The sequence below is a fragment of the Agelaius phoeniceus genome, chromosome 2 (genome assembly GCF_051311805.1).
Source record: "Agelaius phoeniceus isolate bAgePho1 chromosome 2, bAgePho1.hap1, whole genome shotgun sequence".
Lineage (NCBI taxonomy): Eukaryota > Metazoa > Chordata > Aves > Passeriformes > Icteridae > Agelaius > Agelaius phoeniceus.
Window position 1 is genome coordinate 84,334,806 of NC_135266.1, and position 15,564 is coordinate 84,350,369.

The window sequence follows — 15,564 nt, forward strand, 5'->3', positions numbered from 1 at the left end:
TACTTTTGCCTGGAGTCACTGCATTTTCTAGGCAGCACTGCATTCAGGACTGCTGTTCTAATTTCTATGCAATCTCATAAAAACACACAAACACTGGCATCTTAAGCACATAGGGCAAGCCTATCAGCAGGATTTAATAGTAGAGGATTTAACTCTTCATCATTTTTATGTAAACATAAAATTGTCACATATAGACATGATACTATATTCTAGTTCCTTGCACATATTTAAAACCCAATACATTTAAATGCTTTTGCAGTCCTAGATCTTTTCTAATTCTCCTCTAACAAAAAGGCCAATTATATATGTCTGATAGGAACAGCTCATTAGATAATCTCTAATGAGTCCACGTTAAAATGGGAGACACAAAATTGAACTGAAATATTTTTCTCTGTATTATTATCTATCCAGAAATTTCTGAATTAAGAACTTAGTGCTTAGCTTCTTCTATACCTTCCAACCGCTATTTTGGTGACTAACTCTTCTAACTTTAGATGAGTGCCCCTTATCCCCATAGCAAAATATTCATATTTGCTTAGAGTTCATAAAGAATTCTTAGAAGTGGATTTAATTCCTTACACTGTGCTTGTCATTTTAGAATCTCTGCACCTATTCACACATTTCTAATGGCCTTTAAGGGAATATTATTTTAGTCTATGGGTTTAGTATAGTCCCAGCCTTATCGTATCTAAAAAACCAGAGGTGCTGCTGTGTTATTAATCTAGTCTAATTACCTCTTTCATTCATACATACATAACTTGTTATGGTCATGTACTGTAAATCAGCACTTGAAGCTGAGAGGAGTGGTAAAGTCCATACTTAGGTATTAGAAATGCTTACAAATCTTCCCAAGTCTGATTTTAAAAGTGGAAAAATCAATGTTCAAGATTTAAGCAATGTACTTCTTACTCAAGACACAATTATTGTTTGAACAGTATGAGACTGGATACAGATTTCCTGAAGAATTCCTAATAATGTCACTAGTGTGACTGCAAAAACTGCGCCATAAATGAGAACTTTACCTTTCTATGAATCATAAGCACAAGTAATACTGCAAGCTACCAAAAGAAAGAAATGCTGTGTTGTTAATGTCAGTTTTGAGAAATTTGTAGAAGCTGGTCCAAGAAATCACTAAAGCATTTTTTTTTTTTGCAATGAGTTATAACTTCCCTAAAATTCCATCCCTATCTGGCAAAAGGATGACAACAGCACAAACAGCTCAGTTGGCTGTAGCTCTTGAGGCTAGATCCCACAGGTGTTGCACAAATCCCTTGGAAATTTCGAGGTCTTTCTTATTTTACAGCCTGGGCAAATATTTTATAAGCAGATGAAAAGATATATTATAGACATGCAACTAGATATTCACAGCCTATACAGTTTTACCCTTCTCATTATCCTCAAACCTCTCAGGGTGGAAATTCCACAGCAGCTTTGTTTGATTTCTAGTACTAACCCACACTTTGCCTTGGTGTCCTTAGGTAGCAGACAAACTGCACTTTGACCTGCCACTTGTAGTTTTGTGTCTGCAGTTATGAGTAAAGTAAGTCAGACTGTCAGACATAATCAGAACTACAAAAAAGGAGTAAACTCAAATAAAAATTGCTCATGAATCAATTCTTAATTACATTAGGAAAAGTGAGAAACCAATCTTTCCTTGGTGCTCCTTTTAAAATGCTACATCAAAGCCATTCCTGTGGCTTTTGAACTGTTCCTCACTTCATTGAGAAGTGCTAGATGATGGTGCATGATTGAACATTTAAAGGAGGAAAATATGCATAAGAAACCAAGGAATATATTTGGAAGCCTGTGAGAGCTTGAAGTCCTTTTTCACTTCATCCACCCTTTGCAAAGAACACCATAAGAGCACAGCAGGACATATTTTGGCAATGCAGGTCCAAGTCTGAAAGATCCATAAGCTCTTTTCCTTTGGAAGACCAAAACAACTCTTGGTACAGGTGGCAATATATGGGATATATACAACTTAATTATGTTATTATACCATTAATACAGATGGGCAGAGAGGAGGAATTACAGCTGTGTGTAAAAATGCATACAGAAGTCAGAAGTTCAGTTGTCATTTGTGATGTCTAATAGCTTTGGGCAGTGAAACATTTTGCTACTTGTTATTATGATTCCTCTGCCTGTACTGTTAATCCTTAACTTAGGTTGCAATTGGAAGCTTCTAGGTTAAAATAATTATTTCTATTTTTGCAATGCATGTGAAAAAAGAGGATGAACACAGAAAGGTAAAGCGATTAAAGGATTCCAGGTCCCAACACTCTCCACGGGCCCATGCTCCACTCCTACCCTAACAGATCCTCTCCATCATCTGAGATTCGCAAAATTTACAAAGCATAGGTCAACATTTCAGTCACAAATCACATCATGGTAGCTGTTTGACACAGACAAAGTCTTTTAGCTACATAGTTTTAGATAACACAGGTAGCCCACAGTTAGCAGCCATAACCAAAAAAAGCTCTTAGTTAACCCAGCATTCAGGCAGGAGCTCTGTTTTGTGAGGTGCCAAGCATGCCTATTAACATGAAGACAGCCTTAAACTCCTGCTGAAGTAACTCTGAACCTCCTGGGAAGCCTTTGGCACTTCAAAAGAGTCTGGTTCTGAATTCACAACATCCTTTACATGAAGCTCTGACGACCCCAGAGCCAGTGCTGACTGCTGCTGAGAAGATGTTTCAAGGTGAGAGCGCCCAACACTCACATCTAGTTCTGTACTAAACTACAAATGGAAGACTTCAGCTCTGCTACCCAAATTCCCAGAAGCACCAGCTGTGCCTCCAGTAAGACCCTCAAACTGTCAGCCAGAAATAGCAGCCCAGATTCACAGAAAAATCTGTCAGAACTACATAGAGAGTTCATGAAGGCCAGGGGAAGGCAAAACTCCTACAAACTTTTAGGAACAGCCAGACACAATCCATAAAAGTTTTCAAAGCTTAGGTAAAGTAAGACTATGGAGCCTAAATATTTGCAGTATTAGCCATAGTTTTACAAGAAATATTGCTAATACTGAGGGAATGTAAAATACTTGCCTGAACCAAGAACAGAAAGGTTTCAATGGCAACCTCTAAAAATCTCTTGCATATGAATAAAGTATTTTCAATACACAGTGGACACAATTAAAACAAAAAACACTTGACACAAGGCAGCCCCCTGCCATAGTTAGCCCAAGATTTACTCATGCTGAAAATACAGATTTAACTACTGCATATAGCAAGAGTTCAGTTTTTCAGGCACACTGCACATTTCCACAAGAACACTTCTGATTTGGGAGGAGCCACTTTTAGATTTTAATTCCCTGACTTCTCTGCCCATTTTTGGTTTCTTCCACTGAGGTACAAAATTGTGCATACATGAGAGAGCAAGGAAGAGATCAGTCCAAAATGTAGAATTCTAATAATGCTGTATGTGGTAAACAGACAATAGCAAACAATAGTTATTTTTCCTATTTTTTTTTAATAATTCAAAATGTAGGTCCAGACAAACTCTGATAGACAAAGATATTTTGTTCATTAACTTCTCAGATGTCTTTTTGCCCATTTTACCCAGAGCTCAGGCAGGAAGAAAGAAGCATCCACATAGGCAGGTACATGTTCAAAGTCAGTACTGTTCTTTAGTCAGCTGTAAAAATAGACTTTGATTAAGAATGCATGGAGTAGATCTCTCTTTTGATAGGCCTGCACATGCAACCCTAGTTCACATGGGCAGTCTCCTACAGACTGGCAATCAAGAAGTGGGATTCCTACCTTGAACTTGAAAAATCTGCTTTCTCTAAAGCCATAATGTACAGCTGCCATCAGAAACAGACCCAATTGCTTTCCTTTTTCATTTTCCAGGCCAGGCAAATCTATTTCCTGTTTCAGCCTGTACTTATAGTTTTATTCTATCTTATGACTTAAAGACTAAAATATTTGAGCACCACTAGGATTTTTCCACCCATAAAGGGGGAAAATGAAAAATGCAAAACAGATGTGTTTTATAATGTTTTTAATTTAGTTTGGCCACCCATAGAGCTGTGGGTTCTGTTAGTGCCAACCAAGTTAAAAGCAACAGAGTTCTTCATAAACACTATATAACATATTGTACAATGACCAGGCTCCTTTCAATGAGCTCCTATTTATTAAGCAAATTTCAATGTCAGAAAAAGAAAACAGGAATAACTGAATGCATAAGTGCTGCTGCCGTACTTGAGCAGTTCCTGGGGGGATTGGCAAAGTTTGTGCTGCTTTATTACAGTATTGTAGCCTAATGTAGAGCTTGGAAAGTAGATGATCAAAGTATACATTGAAAGCGGATGAGTTTACTGAAAGTAAAACATCTGGAGGTAACATCCTCAGAATAATATCATGTAAATAGCATATACTGTATAATAAACAATTGTTTCAGAAATACTCAACAGTTGAAGAAGTTCCAACGAATTAAAACTATCTTGTCCAAACAATTGTCAGTGTTGTACTTGTATAAACCTCTCACTTTTTCCTTCTGTCTATGAATGGAAACAAAGACATTTCAAAAGTTAAACCCATGAGACGTCTAACAGTTCCTGAGGTACTTATTGACAAGGTATCTCATGGAAATCACACTAAAAACAGTCATTGAAATTTCCCCTGTACCTATTCTTATTTAAACTGAGAAATCACATCTCAACAACAACCCCCCTTTTACAGAAGATCTTCAGTACAGTACGGCAGGCTGAGGGACAAAATGAGCAACAAAGAATGGTTAGTCTCAAAACATTTCTATACTGACAATTTACTACATAGATCACAGGGCATATAAAACAGATAAAATTTACTAACCTGACAAAAACATTATAGAAAAGCATAAGGAGAGGATAATGTATGTATTTAAGAAGACAGAATGTCATTAAAGGTTTTAACTTGTATTTTTTGGCTTGTTATCCACAGATTTAAAGAATTCCTCCTTAGAAGTGGTTCATAATTGCAGAAGTTAATTAAAAAGTAATAAAATGTGAAAGCTTAGAAATTTATTACAGGAAACAACAGAACCGACTTTGAGCAAAAACATAGGAGCAGGCTCTTAGAATGCAAACTTTTAATGCAAAATACTTTTTTAATTAAATGAAAACAAATATTTTGTCCTAATAAATAAATATGAAGTTCAGTATTATCAAATCAAATGCAAATACAGAAAACTCACTTTAATTCAGAAGCATGCTTAAAGCAGTTTGAAAGAAAAAAATCCTTTGCAATTACTTCTGCAGGTAAAACTGCTCTAACTATTATTATCCGTCATGGCCAGTGCTTTCCTTCCCAGACAGATACACTTATTCAAACTTGAAAAAGCCAGAATGCCAGAAGTGCCTCCCCAATACGTTGGCTAAGGACTGTAATTCATTTAAATTATGCAACTGGATTCCCACAGCTGGCCCACAGCTTGGCTGAGAGCTCGATTCAATGCCAGTGAACCTGTCTGCTAATATTGTCCTACTTGCAGAGAAGGTAATATATCCAGCAACTTATATTGAAGTTCTGACTCTAATTAACAGAGCAAGCAAATGTTGACATTAGTGACATCCTGCTTAATAGTTACTGTGAGACCGGTGCAGCCACCTGGCATTTTCCTGTAGCATTTTGCAGTAATAATCCTTTCTTTATTTCTTAGGACATTGCTTATAATTTGTTTTTATGCATTTTGGTTCAAGTTAGAAACAAATCGGCACAAAAAGCAACCCGGATAGCAGCAGCAACACTCCCGGCTTTCAGACAAGTAATCAACAAGAAAGCATGCAAGCAGCATTCCTGGGAGGATGCATGGGGGACCCGACTATAGGAATTCTTATCCTGTATAAAGCTATGTAGCCTTGCACAAACAGCCTTTGGCATCTTGTCTCTGGCCTACCTGAACAGTAGCAAAACATGTTTATCAGACCATAAAAAGCCCAGAACCTGAACTGCAAGCAGTCAAAAACTGAAGGTCGCTAAACTGCAAAATTCAAACATGCTTCTATGCTTTAGCCACACAGACAACGATAAAACAAAGCCTCCACAACCACCTGTAATAATATGCCTATTCAGCCAGCAATTCCAAAGTACTCAGCAACACAAGGTAGACATTTTCTGCAGCTGGTTTTACATGTACATTCCTGCCAAATTGTTGTCTCGTCCCCTCTTACCTTCACATTAGTCCGGAGTGCACAGTAACATGCAAAAAACATTGCAGTAAACAAGGAGCATATGGACCAGTATTCAGCGTCTCTGCTCTGCACAAACGGTACACACACGATCCCGAGCATGTGCTACTAAGGAGCATCCGTTCCCTCTGTCAGTTTGAAAATGCATTGATCTCTGTTTTTCTGACTACAAAAAGACATGTCTTGAAGGCACTGAGTGAAAGCTACATATCTCTTCAGCAACTATATATAGAAATATGCCCAGTAATTTCAATTAGCAGAGAATTCAGCATCTGAAACTTGGACCTCAGTTGCTTTTTCTTCCAGCATTTTAAATTCAGGGGGGAAAAAGGAGGGGGAACTCAGCCAGGGGGGAAAGGTGAGGAATTAAAACATACGCAGTGAGTTACTTATATTTCCCTCTGGCTTTGATGTTCTCCTATTCAGTATTTTACAAATGTTATACACAGAAAAATGAGGAAAGGTTTCTCTTCCAAGTCTCAAATTTACTGTAGATTCTGCACTGCTTCTGTCTGCTCTTGTTAAAGATGCAGCATCCCTTTTAACAAAGACAACGTCATCAATCATGACAGATTCAACATGTTCTACTTACAAATACAGTCTCTGATTAAGGACAATGGCTGGCTGGCTTATTAACGTTTCCTCAAATGCAAGTTCAGTTCCCTGTGCTAATCTATTTTTAAATAAAAAGTCCCACCTACTCCTTCCCTCTCATTTAATAAAAATGCAGCGGACTAGCTCTAAATATCCTGAACTGCATTGTGCTCCCAGCTCAGGCACTGGACATTGCTTTCGAACTGTTCCCTTGCTTGCTTCGGATTAGAAACACAAAGAAAAATTAAAATGAAAGCAGAAAAATCCTGGAAGAAGTCTGTGCCCTCACATTTGTAACTACATATTCTGAATTCAAAATGCTCCAATGTCTTCCAGAACGAGGGAACTCAGAACCTAGCCAGAAGGCAAAGCTTTAATTCACAAGCACAAAAATAAAATCAAACCACTTCTCTCACTCCTGTCAACCGCTGGGATGCTGCGAATTAACTGATTGTTTACTGGGCTGCAGGGACACAAAGTCAAAGACTCAACTCTGTTTACAGCACCGGAAACCACTGCTATCAGTACTGAATTATGAAGTAATCTCCGGGAATAAAACCAGAAGAGAGGCTTTTTTTTTTTTTTTTCCCCACTGCAGCAGATACTGTGGGAGGCAAAGAGTGAAAGAGGCTTTACTACCTCCTCCTCTATCAGCACAGAGCAATTTGCGTAGGATAAGCTTAACTTAATAGAAATATCTGCAGTGACTTTTATATTTCTTTACATGTTTTATGTAAACCCCCTTGGAAATCTTCAGAAACACTGAAGTCCTAACCAAATCAGTGGGTATCTTTCTGTGTGCAATGGGGTGAACAAGCTTAAACAGACGGGTGTGCATTTAAAGAAGAATAAGGGGGAGGGGAAAAGACAGCAAGGTTTTTTCCAACATCTTCCTAAAGACAAGCTCTCAGAAACTGTCGTCAACTCCAAGAGAACAGCTATTTTTAGCTTGTCATTGTTTGTGCCTTTTTTTAGGAACTAAAAAGGCAGTCGTGTTTAAAGCTAGATATTGCTCTGTAACGTAGCCCAAGACAGCTACTTAATTTGATCCCCAGCTCCATCTGTCATACAAATTAAGTAATTAGCAATCACAGCCTTCTTTGGCACAAACAATGACTTCCACAACAAAAGAGATGAACCCTGGTTTTAAATCTAATTCTGAGATTTTTGTTAGTAATGAAACTGAGGTCTAGGTGTCATAGTTCAAAAAGCTGGCATACCCTAAACTTATGGTGGTTCAGACTTTGGCTACAGCAATATCCATCAAATAAGCTAAAACATAATAATGTGGTGCTCAGCAAAAGCAGGGGAGAATTAATTGACACATTTTTTGTCATTCTTCAAGTGAATAGAAAGTTAAAGGAATCATGGTTTATTTTGCAGTACAGTACACTAAAAATTAAAATTAAGTACCTTAGGAATTGAAAAAAAAATCATAGATCTTGGGGAATTCTGATCCACAGAGCAATGCAATTCAAAAAGCAGAGATGAAAAGATGCACAGTCCTGAGAAGTGAGGCAAGGTTCAGGCAAGTATGTAGCTGCATATGAAAATCAAATTCAAGCTTTCTTTCTGCCAAAGGAATTGCACAAGGTTTCAGTCAGCAGTCTTTGAAAAAAACTTTCTTTTTCTCAGTCCTAAAGAAGTTAATGGTTTTGGGTTTAGGCAAACAAACCCAACATGGGGAACATCTCACTAAAAGAAAGCAAGGCTGCATAATGATACAATTTCTGAGTGACTACCCGGACATAAAACTTCAGACACATTTAAGAAAAAAAAGAAGTAATGCAGTCCCAAAGTCTTCACTCAGAAAAAACTCCCATGACTCCTGAGCATCTAAGAGGAAAAATTACCTAGAAAATTACAGACTGACCCTCATAATACTGAGAGGGGAAAAAGAGATCCTCATGCCTCCTGTAGTAGTAGTTGCCTCCTGTAGTAACTGTGGGGCACGTGAGAATTTGCCAGACAATTGAGACCTCTGTAGCAGCCAACAAAGTTTTACTTTGCTAGCAGACTAACCCAAAACATTTCTCAGGGGCTACTTCAGTAAATCTACACAAGCAGATCCCTGCAGGGCTTTTTCACCTCTGCCAAGACTTTTCTTATCACAGCACCCTAATTGTTAAAGAAAACATTGTCATCAAGGACATACAGCGTTTTATGATGACTTAACAGCTACTCAAAAGCATCACATGTCACTGATATTTACAGTTAAAGATACAGAGTCATTAAAAATGAGTGTGGAAAAAGCTCTGGCTGAGTCATCCAGACATGCCAAAAACACCAGCATATTTGAGGCACTCAGGGCCTCTTTAAACAGGTGACAATAGGGAAAAACCCTAGAGATGAAAGAAGTTATTCCATTAAAAGGAAAAAGAAAGGTTAAGAATAAAGCCAGTAGAGAGACAGTAGTCCAAGGGAGCCATACCACAGACCCTCTTGAAAAAGACACACAACTGGTGACCTGAGTATTCTTAGCTAACAGAAACTGAAGCCACTATCGTGAGCTGTGAAATTCCATTGTTACTCTTTGCTCCTGTGCGTTCAGACGGGCAGAAGGGAGCGCTTGGAAGGAAACCCTGGTTGTCTGCAGAGGTTCAAAGAAAGCAGAGGGAACATGCTGCCTTGGAAGACTTTGATCTCAGGAGGGCCTGAGGCCAGTCTGCTTCAGAGCAGGGAGGAGGGCACAGCCCTTTGCAGCATCCATCACTGCCCAGAAGAACTCAGGAGCTAGTAGCAGTAATAGCAGCAGTACCAGTAGTGGGAATGCCGTGTGGCTGTTGTGTCCTGAAATTGTGCTCAAGGACCACCACAGTGCCGTGGCACTATACTAGCACAGAGCTGAGGGAGCCACAGAATCTCAGGCTGTGAGTTGTTTTAAGGGATCTTAAAGATCATCTAGATCCAACTCCCTGCCAGGGCAGGGATGCCACTCACTATACCAGGTTGCCCAGAACCCCATCTCACCTAGCCATGAACAGTGCCAAGGATAGAGCATCCATCACTTCTCTAGGGTAACACTGGAACCATACTGTGAAATAACATTTTTCATCCTCAGACACCTAAGCATTTTCAAGTTTGGGTTGTTTGTTTTGTCCAGGCATGATGGAAAAGGTGGTATTTTAAAAGAGAGTACCAAACAAAAAATAGACTAAAAATGCAGTAAAGAAACCAACACTCTCCAGGATTTGCTTTATGACAGTGCAATGCCACTTAAGTGTGTCCCACTTGACTTAAGCAGCACATTTGTGGGTAAATATTTTAAGTTGGTCTTAAAAAATGCAATGAGGCAGATTTTGTGATCACCCTGGATGACCACAAAGAAAGCAAATATTAGCTATGAAATAAAGATAAAATTAGAGGGGGGAAAGGTCTAAAGAAGAGGGTGCATTGCTTCCTGAGTGAACGGAGGGAAAAATGACACTCCTCTCCTCCAAAAGATGGAAGAGTGGATGTCTGCAGGAAATTGGGCATAATGGTGGAGGTTTGCAAGGCTATTTGTAGGCCATGCAATGCTTATGAGTATCAACACTGACAATCTGCGTCACTGGTTTTGAGTAGCCAGGGGTGTAATTCTCCTTCTTTTCACAGGAGGTACTGGCTTGTGCAGACGTGGCACTCTGGCTACAGTCATGCTCCATCACTTCCTGTCCTTGCACACTCCAGTGATACTATCTATATAGCACCCTGGTCCTGCGTTGCCTAAATAATTCTGATTTCAGCACAGGAGCTCTAAATTGAAATGATTTTACTCTTTCCTCCATTTCTATGTCATATAAAAATGTTATTTTCCACATCTGCAAGAAGTTCCTTACAGTGATATCCACACTGAGGGGTGGGATACTGAAGGAATTGTTGATATGGACTGCAGGTCAAAGGTGCTGTAGGGCCTACAGTTTCCAGATAGAAACAGTGGATGGAATCTGTGGGGAAATCTGGAAACAACTGCAGAAAGAAGAATGTGGAGCAAAGCCCCAGTTGGAAAGTCTTTCTTAGGCTGTCCGCTGCAGCAAAGCCTAGTAAAACATAACAGATAGAGGAACTACATCAGCAGATTGAACTCAGAATATCTTAAAGTTTTCATAGAGAGAAAGAAAAAGGCTGAACAGATTATTTACAAACTCTCATCTCCAGTACTGTAAACAGCTCTCTGATATCCTGGCATTCTGATGCATAAGTTGCTGTGTCAAAAATTCTTCCTCACTTCCAGACCAGTAAACACCAAAGACCTTGCCCAGGGCTGATTTAAGTTAAGCCACAGTTTTCCCTGTAAACTTTGTTCCCTTTTTCCTGCACAATCTTCTTAATACATTTGACTGGTTTTTTAGCATTTAATACTTTTCTTCTGAAAGTCCCAGATCATTACTTTCTGTTTTATGTGATTGCATTGAAGAAGGTTTTGAACACATATATAACAAAAACATATAATTTACTTACAAAATAATTCCTTCCAATATTAAAATTTATACATATTTCATAAACCAGGCTTTGTAGTTCGTATTTTGTAATTTCAGTCATAAAGCCATTTATAAGAAGCAAATTTAAAGAATAAATAAATAAAGGTCAAATGATAAATAAAAAATTAGTTAAGAATGGCCTCATCCTGTGAGTCTGTTCTATGACTGTAAATTTGTCAGGACAGGTTTACTCATTGTTCCTGATGACCCTAAAACAAAATAATGAGAAACAAGGAACAGAGATTCAGAAAGAAAGAATCAGATTAAGCTTCATCTTGAGTTACTCATAGCCTCATTTTTCCAATCCTGTGCCCGTAATCCATGTATCAAGTTTATTTTACACCTCATCCTATACAGCTGATTGAGATGACATAACCCCTTTAATGCCTCAATTGAGACAGCCAGGCTTTTTCAACTCGGAGGATCCCCAGTTGAGTTTCCTGGATTTCACTCAAATTGATTACTAACGTGTCTCCACAATATGTGTTTCATTTTGTGACTGTGAGAGAAAACCTGACTTTCTCCTTGACCTGAATTCCCATGATAACTCCTCCAAAAAGGCATTTCCATTCACAGTCATATTAAAGGCCATGGCAATCTGGAACCTTAGGAGATTATCTAGGCTGTTTTTCTTGCTGCAGAAAGATTAACCACACACAGTGTTCTTGGCAAATGGTTGTCCAGCTTCAAAGTCTCTCATGAACAGAATGCAACTATTGCTTCAGTTGGTCCCTTATTCTTAATCTGGAAATCACAGAAACACAGAAACATAGAATTGCTAAGATTGGAAAAGACCTCTAAAATAATCAAGTCCAACCATCAACATAGCACCACCACCATGTCCACCACTAAACCATGGTCTTAGAGTGCCACATCCACCATATTTTGTACACTTCAAGGGATGGTGATTCCACCACTTTCCTGCTAAACCTCTTCCAATTCTTGAAAACCCTTTCAATGAAGAAATTCTCCCTATTATCCAAGCTAAAACTCCCATGGTACCGCTCAAGGCCTTTTCCTTTGGTCCTGTCACTTGTTACCAGGAAGAAGAGACTGACCCCACCACACTCCAACTGCCTTTCAGCTAGTTGAAGAGAGAGATAAGGTCCCTTCTCAGCCTCCTTTTCTCCAGACTAAACACCACCAACTCAGCACAAGACAAAAAGCTTAAAATATTAGAAGCCTTTAGATGATTAGAAGCCTATGCTTGTTTTGTGCACAAAAAAATAATTTACCATGATTGTTTGAAAAACTTGGGGAAAAATGAAACTTGGGGAAAATGATACCTATGTTGTTATGATTTCCATCACTCCCCAATTATGACTTAATATTTTACTTTTATAATTTTTGAACTATAATTTATGAACTAAGCTTATTCATTTAAGCATAAAATCCACATTTCCATGGTAACAGCATGAATGAAGAAGGAATGAACTTCCAAAGTTCAATTGCATTTATTACAGTACTTAAAAATAAACCTCCAGCAATTTCACTGAGGAAATTGCTGTGGATTTTTTTGCAAGGAAAAAAAAATAAAATTAAATCTCTCAATGTTAACTTGTATAACAACAACTGGATGTTGAATCGTACTTGATAAAGACCTGTGTGTGTCAAAGCATTTAGTATTTTATTCTTTGTACTGTGACTTTAGTTGAGGAAATTTTTTAAAGGGAACCTATAGTTAGATTAAAAAATATGATAAATTTTGTAGTACTGGAAACAAGCCAAGTTTTCATGAAAATACATGTGTAGGGGTTTTTTTCGGGTTTTTTGTTGTTTTGTTTTTTTTAATGTAGACAGTATTTTCATTAAAGAAGCAAAGTGTTTGAATTTACACTACAGAATACATGGATGGATATTCATTGGCCATGGTCTAACTGGTCTAACTATTCCTCTTCATTCCACTGATAACAGTTATTAGCTTAATACATTAAGAAACTTCAACTATAAATCTTTTCACTAAGATAACCACCTTGTTTAAAAAATATGTTTCAATTTAGCTGGTTCTTGAAAAGTAATTTCAAGCCTGCATAACATTTGAAAGCAAAGGATAATTAATAAGGGAAACTATTTACAAGGCAATTAGTGTAATTTTATGCGTTTTACTGATTTTAAGTGATGAATCAAGATGTTTCCAGAAGCCTTATGCGTTAAAAGCAAGCTATTAGGCTCACTAAAGAATGGGTTAGAACAGGTCTAATTACTCTAATAATGTGCTAAATATGGCAAATTTTTTTCTTTAAAAAAAGGAAAATATTCCAAATAAGTATATTATAAACATGAAGGAGCAAAAAACCTTTTTGAGCAACCTGTCTCTGTGAAAACCAGTAAAATGGTGATGAATGTTACATCTGTATGTCCTCTGGAACCTGTTACTCCCAACATATAAAGACACCTTGCAAGCTAGATACTTTTTCTTCTGGTACTATCCAAACTGTAAATACATTAAAAACATACTAGCAGCAAAAATAAACTCAGCACAAACCCTTCCCATGACTGACTGGGACTTTTCCTGTAGAGTTTCACCAATTATTTAATTCCTTACTTCAGCTCCTCTTTTACCCATCAAGTCAAAATATTTTCAGCTGTACATACAGATGTTCATGGGAGTCAGTGAGATGAATCCCATGGTCCTGAGAAAACTGGCAGGTGTGGTTGATAGGCCACTCTGCATCATATTTGAAAAGTCACAGCAATGTAAGTACACAGTGACTGGAAAAAGGGAAATATCACACCAATTTTCAAAATGAATAAAAAGGAGAACCATAGGAAGTAGTAGCCAGTCAGCCTCACATCTCTGTTTGGTAAGATAATGGAAGAGATCCTCTTGGGAGCTATGTCAAGGCATATGAATGGCAGGAAGGTGATTCCAGACAGTCAACACAGCTTCAGAACGCATAAATCACCCCTAAATTGTCTGTTGGCCTTCTACAATGAAGTGATAGAGTGACTGTCCTGCTGGATAAGGAAAGAGAAACTGATATAATTTATCTTGACTTCAGCAAGGTCTTTGACAGGGTCCTACACACATCTTTGTCTCTAAATTAGAGAGATATGATTTGATGGATGGTCCGTTTGATGGATAAGGAATCTGCTGGGTGTCCAGTTGCAGTCAATGGCTCAATGTTCAAATCAGATCATTACCAAGTGGTATTCTGCAGGAGCCCATGCTGGCACCAGCACAGGTCAGTATCTTTATTAATGACCTAACCAGTGTGAAAATGAAAATTTGCACATGACATCAACCTGAGTGGTACAATGGATATGCTAGAGGGAAGGGATGCCATAAAATGGGACATTGACACGCTTGAGGAATTTTCCAATGGAAATCTCATGAAGCTCAATAAGGCCAAGTACAAGATGTTACACCTAGGTTGGGGCAATCACCAGTATTAGGGATTAATAAATTGAGAGAAGCCCAGCAGAGAAGGACTTGGGAACACTGGTGGATAAATAAATTAACATGAGCCACAATGTGCACCTACAGCCCAGAAAGCCAACCCTATTCTGAGCTGCATCAGAAGAAGCATGACCAGCAAGCAGACTGAGGGATATGATTTTGTCCCCACCTACACTGCTCTCCTGAGACCCCACCCAGAGCGCTGCATCCAGCTCTGGGGCCCAACATTAGAAGGATGAGGACCTAATGAAGTGTGTCCAGAGGAGGCCATGAAGATATTTGGAGGGCTGGAGGACCTCTCCTATGAAAAACAGCTGAGAGAGTTGGGGTTCTTCAGCAAGGAGAAGAAAAAGTTCTAGGAAGACCTTACTGAAGTCTCTCAGTACATAAATGGGGCCTATAGGAAAGCTGCAGAGGGGATTGAGAATTTCACATGGTACTCCTGAAAACTGCTGTTGAGAAGACAAATCTCAGCAGTTAGATCTCATTTCTTTTGTGGCTGTAATTAATGGCATCATGATAAAGAAGTTTTGTGGGTTTTTTTTATTTTTGATGGTGTAAGGATGCTTCACATGTACAGACCAAACAATTATTGTCATGTTTTCCTTTTCTAGGTCCAAGGGAATCTCTCAAATGTTGTGGTCAAAGTATGGTTATTTCTTTCTGGAAATGATTCTTTTTAGTCACTACAGTTGTGGAGAATTTGGCACACAAACACATAATTTTTAAATGTCCTTAAGAGACACAAAAATATTTTCAACAAATTTACATCTGAATAGAAACTTTTTATACTGCTAGTATCTAAGTACTTCTATTATTTCACAGCAGCTAAAGAACTCTTTTTTGTCAATATTATTTAAGGAGTTCTATTATTTCCAAGTAGTTAGAAGTCTCCTTTTAAAATACCATGCTTTGCACATTTCTTCTAAGCACGTCCTCTT

General features: G+C 38.3%; 1 protein-coding gene across 18 annotated transcripts in view; it reads right to left on the minus strand.

The window, feature by feature from the left end:
- Positions 1-15,564, minus strand: part of DLG2 (discs large MAGUK scaffold protein 2) — a 983,885-nt gene that overhangs the window by 716,720 nt on the left and 251,601 nt on the right. The window contains exon 1 of one of the 18 annotated variants that reach the window (XM_077174035.1): positions 6,152-6,743. The exons of 16 other annotated variants lie outside the window; for them this stretch is intronic. In XM_077174035.1, the coding sequence (XP_077030150.1) occupies positions 6,152-6,271 (120 nt within the window). In that variant the 5' untranslated portion in view covers positions 6,272-6,743. Of the gene's footprint in view, positions 1-6,151; positions 6,744-15,564 lie in introns of those variants that run through there. One more of the 18 variants, XM_077174039.1, reaches the window with a different exon arrangement.